This window comes from Oncorhynchus kisutch, linkage group LG17, assembly GCF_002021735.2.
Source record: "Oncorhynchus kisutch isolate 150728-3 linkage group LG17, Okis_V2, whole genome shotgun sequence".
Lineage (NCBI taxonomy): Eukaryota > Metazoa > Chordata > Actinopteri > Salmoniformes > Salmonidae > Oncorhynchus > Oncorhynchus kisutch.
In genome coordinates this window covers 76191317-76203668 of record NC_034190.2, presented here as the reverse complement: position 1 = coordinate 76203668, position 12352 = coordinate 76191317, and the positions used below count along the sequence as shown (strand labels likewise).

The window sequence follows — 12352 nt, the reverse complement described above, 5'->3', positions numbered from 1 at the left end:
GCTTTTAACTAGGGCACAGAGTTCAACTGGTTCAGGTCATGTGTTAGGACCCTAATAATATAGATTAACCTTGTAAACTGCATAATGAATTAGCACAACATGATTGTTTCTTTAAGCTGGACCATGTGATCTGAACAGGAACAACTTAATGTTTATCCTTGGAGTTTTTACATTATGGTAAATTAACACACCATTGTCTTCTCTTCAAAACAAATACCCTTGCCTTGTTTTCACCAGCACTCGAACTTGTCTTATCTTGCCAGCACCGACTTTGCTGATAGCTACTTTATTGAGGAAAAATGTACTTACTGTAATGTGTGGTTGTCCCACCTAGCTATCTTAAGATGGATGCGCTAACTGTAAGTCTGCTGTGTATGAGCGTCTGCTGAATGACTAAAATGTCAACTGTCCTCTCCCAGTTACTGGAGGAGATCTGTAACCTGGGCCGAGCCCCGGAGTACATCTGTCAGAAGCCCTCTATCCAGAAGACTGATGGCACCGTGACTGCGCCCCCCGCCCGCTCCTCCCACGCTGCCGAAGAGGCTTCCAGCGAAGATGAGGAGGAAGAGGAGGCGCTCCATACCTTCACCCAGCAGCAGGGGGAACCAGAGAACAACAGACAGTCAGTGCCAGTTGAACTGTATGACATTCCAAATCAGCGATGTGATTCTTCCTGATCAATTCAGGATTTATTGCCCCTGATATAATTTTTTCTCTCTCTATATTTCTAAATCATTTATGTATTTATATTTAGTTAGATGTTTGATAGGGAGTTGGGATAATAGTGTTTTTGTCATTTTTCCTATAGGGTTGTTGGTACTGAAGAGAGGATACCGATTCCTCTGATGGATTACATTCTGAATGTGGTACGTGTGTTGATGCACGTTCTCTGGTTATTCTATGTGATGATACCTGCAATAAGGCACACTTAAATCAAGTCCCTTTACTCACCAAAAATTGTCAATGAAGTGATGACAGGCAAGATCACATTATAACACTTCTCTTGTGTTCAAAATTAAACAGAACATTTGTACAAAATAATGACTTCTGGGAGCGTATAACGGTGTGCAGACTGTACTACTACTACTATCGTCTAATCACTTTTTGGGACGTCAGTCACTAGACGGCTAAAACCCTGTTAATGAACTCTGCACCTTAGAAGCTGCTGCCTATGTACATAGACATGGAATCACTGGTCACTTTAACCTTCTCACACGTGAGTTCCAAATATCTAACGGTCGCCCCAGCAAGAGTCGTTTTATGCACGCGATGTTAGAATGCACTCACTGTTCCAAAATGTGATTATTACACAACGGAACAGTTAACACGCGCTGCCTGCCAGACATCTTTTGGCTACGTTTCAACTTGTCAATTTCAAATGATTTTCTAACAGTTTGAATTGAAGTGTGTTCCGCCGCCTCATTAATTCACATAGAAGTAGCCGATTTCAGCATTGCAAACAATTTGTTTGAGACTTTACTGAGCAGGATAAACTTCGGTCTTTGAGGAAAGCCTACCACACTTCATTTATGTTTGCGCAGATCAAGTATGCTTATTTTTGCGCAGATCAAGTATGCTTATGTTTGCGCAGATCAAGTATGCATATAAACGTTTGTGCAATATTCCAAGAATTGGAACATTTTCTTGCTGGCGCTTGCTTTGCCTTGTTGTTTTCCTTACAAATAATAACTTTGGATGTGTGTGTTACTTTGATAGGAAGTTCCTTATTTTCTGTATCGTGTTTCTACTGTAGGCGCGTATGGAGCATAATGAATTTACAGTTTTAACATGTTTTCAAGTACTTGTGACAAATAATGCATTCTGATAATTGCATCTATTGTAATGGGCACCTATGATGCGTGTAAAATAATTTTTTGAAGGTTATACTGATGATAATGAGCTAAACTATTTGCCAGCTATGTGTGGAGCCATGTTTGTTGAAATTATACAATGCATTCTGGGTGTCACATAATCTGTCAGACCGAAGATGTTATAATGAGGTGAGGGAATGGTTCACTCTTCTTTTGGGTGAACTTGTGGAAGTGAATGAAGGCAAGTGGATGATTATAGAAGACACACCCCTTCAACATGCATACTATAAACAGACCAAACTCATCTGGTCTCTTATCTTTGGTTGATGCAAAAAAAAATAACCATTCCGGCGCTCACAAACTACCCATCGTCGGATTACTTTCGATTTCCAGGAAGTGTTTTACTCGATTATTTCAATCAATGGTGAGTTCACCCGTGATGTGATTCATTATAAATAGTAGTTGCTATTAACTAATTCATATTGTAGTTTCTGTCAGCTGGGAGTCATATTTGAGTTATACAAAATATGTCAATCTTTCCTCAGTTAGCGCGAGGACAAATGTAGCTTTTATTTTCCGGTTTGGATGATTGTGTTACGCTGTAGCTACTTTGGTTTCCTTTTGGATGCAATGTTCAGACATTCACAGATCACATTCTGGATGTGACTTTGTAAGGACTGTGTTTGTGCAAAATGTTTCTGTGGAAAAAAAAAGTGTTGCGTCAATCCAGAATGGACGTTGTAAGTAAGCGTTCTCATCAACTGTTCTAATCACGCCGGTTTGATCGTATGCTACAGTGACTATACAACGATCACACCCGTTTGTTGGTACGTGTGAAAAGGTTCATGTTTACTAACGGTTCTACTCATCTACTGTATTCTAGTCAACGCCACTCCAACATCGCTCATCCTAATATTTCTATATTTCTTCATGACATTATTTTACTTTTAGATGTGTTTGTCTTGTTAGTTATTGCTGCACTGTTGTTGCTAGGAACACAAGCATTTAGCTACACCTGCAATAACATCTGCTAAATATGTGTGTTTGACCAATAAAATTATATTTGATTCCTTACCCCTTAACATTCCCCTTTTGTGTTCCTTCCCAGATGAAGTTTGTGGAGTCGATCCTTAGTAACAACACGACAGACGACCACTGTCAGGAGTTTGTCAACCAGAAGGGTCTCCTGCCCCTGGTCTCCATCCTGGGTCTACCCAACCTGCCCATCGACTTCCCCACATCAGCTGCCTGTCAGGCTGTAGCCGGGGTCTGCAAGTCCATACTGGTGAGGCCTGACACTGGGGATATGGGAGGTGTGTGGTTATGATGGGAGGCTGTAGCTGGGCTCTGCAACTCCATACTGGTGAGACTAATAAGAGATGTGGGGATATGATTTCAGTGAATTTGTTAGTGATTGAGCTCAAGCAGAGCTGGAAAATGGACTATAGCCTCTTCAGAATATATAACCTGTGGTATTTTGATGAGGTTCTCTGATGGTTGTGACAAAACACCAGGGAGACCTGTTAAATGTAACTGTTCAGTCTCTCCCTGTGACTGTGGTGTGTTGTCCCGTGGTCCCCAGACGCTGTCCCATGAACCCAAGGTGCTCCAGGAGGGGCTGTGTCAGCTGGACTGCATCCTGTCGGCCCTCGAGCCGCTCCACCGCCCCATCGAGGTCCCCGGGGGTTCCGTGCTGCTCCGAGAGCTCGCCACCGCCGGTCATGTGACTGACGCCACGCTATCGGCCCGCGCCACGCCACTGCTGCACGCGCTCACTGCCGCACACGCTTATATCCTGATGTTCGTGCACACCTGCAGGGTAGGGCAGGTAAGATGCCGGTAAACCAATCAGCAAGGCTCTACAGCAACTGTAGAGGTACTGCACCTCACCTCTGTGGATTTAGAGGGTACCGCCTCTGTGGATTGTCATTGTTGGGAAGGAGTTGCTTGACTGAGTGGTTTGGTATTGGTTTGCCCAGGTGTGTTCATTAACCTTCCCTGTGTGTTGTGCAGAGTGAGATCAGGGCCATCAGTGTGAACCAGTGGGGCTCCCAGCTGGGTTTGAGTGTTCTCAACAAGCTGAGCCAGCTCTACTGCTCTCTGGTCTGGGAGAGCACCGTGCTGCTGTCTCTCTGCACACCCAATAGGTACACTACCTCTGATAAAGCCTGTCTGATACGTTCTCTGTCTCTCTCCTCCAGGTTCTAGCTCTCTTTAGCCCTCTATCCTTTGGCCTTGAGGTTCTCCCCTTCGGTCTCTCTGTCTCCCCTTCGGTCTCTCTGTCTCCCCTTCGGTCTCTCTGTCTCCCCTTCGGTCTCTCTGTCTCCCCTTCGGTCTCTCTGTCTCCCCTTCGGTCTCTCTGTCTCCCCTTCGGTCTCTCTGTCTCCCCTTCGGTCTCTCTGTCTCCCCTTCGGTCTCTCTGTCTCCCCTTCGGTCTCTCTGTCTCCCCTTCGGTCTCTCTGTCTCCCCTTCGGTCTCTCTGTCTCCCCTTCGGTCTCTCTGTCTCCCCTTCGGTCTCTCTGTCTCCCCTTCGGTCTCTCTGTCTCCCCTTCGGTCTCTCTGTCTCCCCTTCGGTCTCTCTCTCTCCCCTTCGGTCTCTCTCTCTCCCCTTCCGTCTCTCTCTCTCCCCTTCCGTCTCTCTCTCTCCCCTTCCGTCTCTCTCTCTCCCCTTCCGTCTCTGTGTGTGGCTGTATCTCTTTCTCAGCATGCAGTCAGTTGACAGAACACACTAACTCTCTCCTGTTTCTCTCTCCTCTCCTCCCCCAGTCTCCCCCCAGGCTGTGAGTTCGGCCAGGCTGACATGCAGAAGCTGGTTCCCAAGGAGGAGAAGCCATCTGGCAGCACCACAGCCACCGCTTCTGCCTCTGGATCCAGGAGAACTGGTAAGAGACACCCTTCTACTGGAAAAAAAAAAATATGTTATCAATTGGTTAAGAGTGATCATTCATGAAAGCAATAGGACAATGTTTTGTAGGTCGTTTTTCTTCTTACATTCTAAAAATAACTGTCACCTTTGGAATGTTGGAGTTTGTTAGGCATCATTTGAGCAATGGGCAAGAAAGGAATGTATAAGCTCATTTTAGCCAAACTACTCTTCCAGCACAGCCACCCCTAGCTCTAACCACAAGCCTGTTCTTCTCTCTCGCTAGCTGAGTCTGAGGCTGTTGCTGTGGACCCCTCTGCCACATGTCTCCTAGAGGGGATGGGGTTGGACGGGGACACGCTAGCCCCCATGGAGACTGACGAGCCCACCGCCGGCACCTCTGACCCCAAGACCAAGTCCAAACTAACCCCCGCCATGGCCACTCGCATCAAGCAGATAAAACCCCTGCTCTCTGGTGAGGACACCAGGAGCTTTGTCTTTTCTTTTTCACACCATTGTCTATTTGTAGGCATACGTTAAGTGTAGATTGGTAGTCCCACCAAATACAGCAATGTACTGTCAGAATCTCTGCATTAGTGAGAAAGAACTTCACTCCTCTCAGGTGAAGGTTGAAACACTGTCCGTTGTGACTGCTGATTCTATATTTGTGAGTGCAGGCTGTCTCTTTCATCCTCGTGTGGTAACTCTCCCCTGTCTACTCCAGCCTCGTCTCGTCTGGGCCGGGCTCTGGCCGAGCTCTTTGGTCTTCTGGTGAAGCTGTGTGTGGGTTCTCCAGTCCGACAGCGCCGCTCTCACCACGCCACCAGCACCGGCACAGCCCCCACCCCCGCCGCCCGGGCCACCGCCTCCTCCCTCACCAAGCTGCTCACCAAGGGCCTCAGCTGGCAGCCCCCGCCGTACACCCCTACCCCTCGTTTCAGGTACTCTACTGTTACCCCTACCCCTCGTTTCAGGTACTCTGTTACTCACAACGGCTACTTGGGTTGCTTCCGGATTCTCTACCCATCTCACGAAATGTGCGCCTACAAACCCAGTGGTGGAAACTTCCTTTAACTAATGCTTACACTAATTCAATACTTCTGTAGATGGGACGAGACATCCCCCAAGGCTGTTCTGTAGATCTGAGAGGATTGGAGTTATCAGATGTGTGTTCTCATGGCCGTGATGTCTCTGCTCTCTCTCTTCCCCTCCAGGCTGACGTTCTTCATCTGCTCGGTGGGCTTCACGTCCCCCATGCTGTTCGACGAGAGGAAGTACCCCTACCACCTCATGCTGCAGAAGTTCTTCTGCTCCGGAGGACACAACGCACTCTTTGAGTGAGTAGAGCACCCCCTGTTAATAGACCTATAGCTACAAACAGCCTCATTACTGTTGCTGCTCAGCTCTCACCATTAATACCTGACTCAATATATATTTGGCACTACCTTATTGTCAGGATTACTAATAGAATGATTATAAGTAGGGCCTTTTCCCTGACAAGGAAACATTTGGGTCCGTAATTGTGATTGTACCCAACAAGAGCTGTTTCTCTGCCCATCGGCTCTGACACATCTCTCGTTCCCCCTCCTCTCCCCAGGACATTTAACTGGGCCCTTTCTATGGGTGGTAAGGTGCCTGTCTCTGAGGGCCTGGAGCATGCAGAGCTGCCAGACGGGACAGGGGAGTTCTTGGATGCCTGGCTGATGCTGGTGGAGAAGATGGTGAACCCCAGTACTGTGCTGGACTCACCCCACAGCCTGCCTGTCAAGGTTCCCGGGGTCACCCCCACCACCCCACAGTTCAGTGCCCTGCGATTCCTCATAGTCACTCAGAAGGTAGGGGGATTGGTTAGTGGTGTGTGTGGTTTTTCCTGGATGTGTTTAACTAACAGAAGTCCCCACAAGAATAGTAAACAAACAAAAATTTGACCTACATGACATTTTGTTATCCCTAAATAGCATTTGACCTCGTGAGGACTAAGGTTAAAATTAGTGTTGGGTTTAGAATTAGGTTATGGGTTCGGGTTAAGTTTAGGTTTTTTGGGTCAAGGTAAGAGTACTGGTTAGGGTCAGGAAAAATAGGATTTTGAATGGGACTGAATTGTGTGTCCCCACAAGGTTAGTTATACAAGACTGTGTGTGTTACATGAAATAGTATAATTTTTTTAGATGCATTTTTCAAAGAAGACAAACACATGTTGCTCCCTCTAATCCTGAGCCACTCTCTTTGCCTCCCATTTAGGCAGCGTTCAGCTGCATCTGCAGCCTGTGGAACAGAAAGCCCCTTAAAGTGTACGGGGGCCGCATGGCTGAGTCCATGTTAGCTATACTGTGCCACATCCTGAGAGGAGAACCTGTCATCCAGGTGTGTTCTTTTATATAAGGTGCAGTGGCACACGAGGAGAGAAACTAGTGGGGGAATTATTTGTAATGCAAACAAATTTTCTTTGTCAAGTAATCTTTTGAGGGATGGTTTCTAGTGGCATGTAATGAAATTTTGTTCATTCCTCCCAGGAGCGCCTCGCCAAGGAGAGGGAGGGCACGACCCGTCCAGAGGAGGAGGGAGGTCTTGGGGCCTCTACGCTGCCTGTAGGCCCCAGCTCTGGTATTAATGGCAGCGAAGGCTGAATTATTTGATACAATGTATTTTTATACACATGAAGGATAAATGCACAATAAATATCCCAACAGCACATAATGATTTATAACACTTGAATGTATAATCCAGGCACAGGTGGATCAGCAGGGGCCCCTGGAGCAGCAGTAAATGCAGGAGAGGGCCCTGCCGGGTCAGTTCCAGGACCAGCCATTGGAAGCAGTACAGCACCACCTGCACCAGGGGGTGCAGCAGAGGACTCCACTAACACTACTCCCAGGAGAGAGCCACCGGTTAACCAGGCTCAGCTACAGCAGGTGAGGAGGGTGTGGCTGTCGGTCCGGTCCGTGTGTGTTTTTGGATTCCTTTACCTTTTGTGACCGTTTCTTCATGGAAATGGCAGTTTTTGTCATACCGTTTTCCTCATAGACAGTTTTTGGCATTAAACACGCATCATTCGACAGCTTTGATAGATATAACTGCTAGCATTGCTAGATACAGTTGAGCGCATTGGTTGCACTGTTAGCATTGGTTGAAATTGCACTGTTCTGTCAACTTCTTGTCCCCTTGAACCCTCACCCTGGTGTGGCCTGCACCACTTTGTCTTGTTGTGACAGGCTCAGGGAGGAGGCAGGGAGCGGCAGCCAAATGTCAACCAGCAGCAGCTACAGCAGGTATACAGCTAGCCTGCTCCACACTCAGGCGCGAGCGCACATTTGACTAGAATTGAATCTGATCTCTTGTTTGTAATGGGTTCCCGGCTGAAGGTGGCCAGGAGGAACCAGAGGGAGGGAGGGAGCAAGAGAGAGTGGGAGGCTGGATGTCCCTTGGTTGGTGGAGCATTTTTGATACACACAGGAAAGTGTTGAGCGTTAAAAAAAACAGCAGCGTTGCAGTTCTTGCCCATTCAAGGCTTAAACATCCTTATTTAACCTGTCTCCTCTCCTCTACACTAAAGTGGATTTAATAAGTGACATCAATAAGGGATCATAGATTTCACCTGGTCAGTCTGTCATGGAAAGTGCAGGTGTTCCTAATGTTTTGTATAGTCACTGTACATAATACGTGAGATTGACTCACTGATCACGCTGTGCCTTAGCCGTAGTCGGCTCCTTTTCTCTCTCTCCCTTTCTCACACAAACACACACACCCCAACAGTTATGACAGTGCTTTACAGATACCCAGCCTAAAACACCAAAGAGTAAGCAATACAGGGGCTAGGGAAATTACTCCCTAGAAGAAAGTCTTCTCTAAACCTGTCCTGTGACCCGTTTCCCCTCTAAACCTGTCCTGTGACCCGTTTCCCCTCTAACCCTGTGCTGTGACCCGTTTCCCCTCTAACCCTGTGCTGTGGCCCGTTTCCCCTCTAAACCTGTCCTGTGACCCGTTTCCCCTCTAACCCTGTCCTGTGGCCCGTTTCCCCTCTAACCCTGTCCTGTGGCCCGTTTCCCCTCTAACCCTGTCCTGTGGCCCGTTTCCCCTCTAACCCTGTCCTGTGGCCCGTTTCCCCTCTAACCCTGTACTGTGGCCCGTTTCCCCTCTAACCCTGTCCTGTGCTCGGTCTCTCTGTGGTTTTTAACCATTGTTCTCTCCTCTATATAGCTGATGGACATGGGTTTCTCCAGAGAGCATGCCATGGAGGCCCTGGTGAACACCAGCACCATGGAGCAGGCCACAGAGTACCTGCTCACACACCCTCCTCCTCTACTCAGCGGAGCCGTCAGGGTACGCCCACACACACACTTACGTGGGAACGCACACGTAAATACAGAAAATGCATACTCAGCCACGGTCCATTGACATACTATATACTCATATTACATGCATGCACAGGTCCACACACATAGGAACACACACACACGCGTGTCTCCTACTGTAATCCGTGTTAAGTGTACTCTGTTGGTCTGTCTGTAGGACATGACCATGTCAGAGGAGGACCAGATGATGAGAGCCATCGCCATGTCTCTGGGACAAGAGGTCAGCATGGAACAGCGCTCTGATTCGCCCGAGGTGCGCTGCCACACACACACACTAAGACACGCCCCCACTCACAGGCGTACGGATGGAACATATTGCTGAATGAATGGACATCGGCTCATGTATGAATAACCAGGGCCCCCTCCAGAAAGGGGCTGTGGAGTCTACAATACACCCTAGGCACTTGTGTAGATCTGAAAGTATTTTGGATAGGTGTGTAGCCCAGCGGTTAAGAGCATTGGGCCAGTAACTGAAAGGTTGCTGGTACTAATCCCTGAGCAGACTAGGTGAAAAATCTGTTAATGTGCCCTTAAGCAAGGCACTTAACCCTAGTCGCTCTGGATAAGAGAGTCTGCTAATGTCTGAAATGTAAAAGGTATAGTGTTTTCCACACATGGCTACATGGAGTAGCCAGCAGCCTCCTTTGGTTAAGACATTTTTCCCAACAAGCTGTATTTTTCCTAGATTACATTTTCAACCAGCAAATATCAGGAAATAAATATTTTTTTTAATTCACACATCGGCTGTTTTTTTTTATTTTAATGTTATTTTTTTACCTTTATTTTACTAGGCAAGTCCGTTAAGAACAAATTCTTATTTTTAATGACGGCCTAGGAACGGTGGGTTAACTAACTGCCTGTTCAGGGGCAAAACAGAATAAATCACAGGGGGGAAATATTTAGACTATACTGGGCCTAAAGAATCCTGTAAGAGTCTGCTGACTTCCACAAGCTTCCTTTTTAAAGACATTTTCTCAGCTATCTGCAATACAGGTATGATAGATGAATGTAGCAGTTCTCCACAGAGAACAGCAGTTAACTAGTCCATTGTCAACACTCTGGTGAAGTCAGTAGACCGATGTCAATAAGTATTAATAGGTTTAAAACAACTAGCCTACCTATTGTTCCTGCAGTGAGGAGGATTCACCATATTTGAATCTAAATCAAAGCACAGTAGATAGCATATGCCCCACCACTCCTTGGCTGCATATGAAGCACACCTGGGTCCAAAGTTAATTTATTTTCTCACTGGGCACAAATCTACTGGCCTATCTCACTTTCTCCATGGTGTAGTTAAGTGCATTTGTTGTTAAGTCACGGAGGGCCTGTAGGTTATCATGGTTTCTCTATATAGGCCTATTCAGCTATTAATAGGCTACATTTGGTTATTATGTGTGTTTAAAAAGCTGTGTAATATAATTCAAATAAGCAATGACTATTCTTTAGAACCGCGGTGTAACAATTGCATTGTTTGTATATTATGTATTTTTGAGAAGATTTGAAAATAGGATGCTGCCCCCTTTTAAGACCAATGTTCCAAAAGAGATCAACATGACCACAGTAGGCTAGCCAAGACCAATGCTACATGTCTTTTTTGCAGACTATCAACAGTAGCCGGCCTATTGATAGTATGTGCACAATCACTTAAAGTAAATAAGCTCAGTGAGTAGATGGATGGGCACTTCTTTTTACTCTTGACAGCTCGTGTGCTGTGTGACATCAACCTATGTACTGCTCGGAGTTATGATTGGCAGGAGAGGGGTGGTGCTTGAATGGCCTATCCTATTGCTCAAATACAAAATAGCGTGACATTTACTTGTGTGGTCTTCAATGGTAGAATGACAGAGCAGGCAAGTGTTGAACTGGAATGAAAAAAATATGTTGAGGTTACCGGCCCCCGCATGTTTTCACTGCCAGGGGCCAACGTTACAGTCAGACCCTGCAGGCAAAAGGAAAATCAATGTGCCAGAAAACAATTTGGCGAAGTGGATTTCGACATGCAAATTTATGCTCTCTCTCAGTGTAAAGAAATTTGACTGCAACCGTAGCGCACCCAACACACACACACACAGGTACAGAGAGGCGGGACTGACAGTCACACCAGCAGTGTGTCCCTGTCATCTCTCACTTTGGTTGACGGGCTCCTGTCCTATCAATTGATGACTAGAAGATGCATGTTGTTCATTCTAGCAGGAGAGGGCTTGGCACTCTTCTTTTTTTCTCTCTCTCTCTCTCCTGACTGGCAAATTGAAAAGTAGTTCATTTTAAGTGGAGAAAGTGCCCGGCTGAAAATGCCTCTGTAATTCTCTGTATTGCCGACAGTCGGCGTTAGTGGAAAACACTGGGTGTAGAATTCTATTTATTGTTGCAGCTCCAGCTTTTCATTTCATAGATTTGGTGAAATATCAGCTGTATTGCTTTTATCTGATGTATACACAGATTGGTTAGGGGTTGTTTCTGGGCCCACACCACTTCACCCCCACAGGTGCTCACATTCCCTCCCTATGTCTTTCTCTCAGGAGGCGGCGCGTCATCGCGAGGAGGACGATAGGAGAGCCCGGGAGCGTACGGAGGAGGAGGAGGCTCGCTGCCTGGAGAGGTTCCTGGAGGCCGAGCCCCTGGATAGTACGGAGCTCCACGCCTTCACTGACTCCATGCTGCCCGGCTGCTTCCACCTGCTGGACGAGCTGCCAGACACTGTCTATCGCCTCTGTGACTTGCTCATGACCGCCATCAAGAGGAGTGGTCCCGAGTACAGGGACCTCATCTTACGACAGGTGGTCAACCAGGTATGTGTAATACCAATTGGTCAACGCTTTGGAGAAGTGATGAAGATTGCTAGTGTTGTCACTCTGTTAATGACCTCTGGACGATCAGCTGTAGGGGTGCCCTTGTGACCGTCTGCACCAATTATTTGAGTTCTCTGTGTCCTGTATGTCATCGTTTTCCCATCTCTGTCTTGGGGCTCCCCCTGGGTGCACGTCTTGGTTTTTGCCCTAGAACGACACAGCTGATTCAAATAACCAACGCATCAAGATTTGATTATCAGCTGTGTTGTGCTAGGGCAAAACCCATAACGTGCACTGGGGGGGGGGGGGGGGGTCCCTAAAGTCTGCTGTGTGAAATGTCAAGGTGTGATCTATTAAAGTATGTGATCTTTGACATGTGTAGGTGTGGGAGGCAGCAGACGTGCTCATCAAGGCAGCAATACCCCTGACCACCAGTGACACCAAGACTGTGTCCGAGTGGACCAGACAGATGGCTACCCTGCCCCAGGCCTCCAACCTGGCAACACGCATCCTGCTGCTCACTCTGCTCTTTGAGGT

General features: G+C 47.1%; 1 protein-coding gene across 18 annotated transcripts in view; it reads left to right on the top strand.

Moving 5' to 3' along the window:
• The window catches only part of huwe1 (HECT, UBA and WWE domain containing E3 ubiquitin protein ligase 1), a 78993-nt gene that overhangs the window by 19585 nt on the left and 47056 nt on the right, over positions 1 to 12352 (top strand). For 14 of the 18 annotated variants that reach the window (XM_031794626.1, XM_031794640.1, XM_031794630.1 and 11 more), the window contains 18 exons: positions 420 to 640; positions 809 to 866; positions 2920 to 3096; positions 3394 to 3639; positions 3825 to 3958; positions 4578 to 4693; positions 4961 to 5149; positions 5399 to 5615; positions 5889 to 6011; positions 6272 to 6509; positions 6916 to 7038; positions 7188 to 7278; positions 7402 to 7586; positions 7887 to 7943; positions 8872 to 8994; positions 9184 to 9279; positions 11546 to 11815; positions 12198 to 12350. In XM_031794626.1, the coding sequence (XP_031650486.1) occupies positions 420 to 640; positions 809 to 866; positions 2920 to 3096; positions 3394 to 3639; positions 3825 to 3958; positions 4578 to 4693; positions 4961 to 5149; positions 5399 to 5615; positions 5889 to 6011; positions 6272 to 6509; positions 6916 to 7038; positions 7188 to 7278; positions 7402 to 7586; positions 7887 to 7943; positions 8872 to 8994; positions 9184 to 9279; positions 11546 to 11815; positions 12198 to 12350 (2817 nt within the window). The remainder of the gene's footprint in view (positions 1 to 419; positions 641 to 808; positions 867 to 2919; positions 3097 to 3393; positions 3640 to 3824; positions 3959 to 4577; positions 4694 to 4960; positions 5150 to 5398; positions 5616 to 5888; positions 6012 to 6271; positions 6510 to 6915; positions 7039 to 7187; positions 7279 to 7401; positions 7587 to 7886; positions 7944 to 8871; positions 8995 to 9183; positions 9280 to 11545; positions 11816 to 12197; positions 12351 to 12352) is intronic. The other 4 variants (XM_031794644.1, XM_031794638.1, XM_031794636.1 and 1 more) reach the window with 2 other exon arrangements.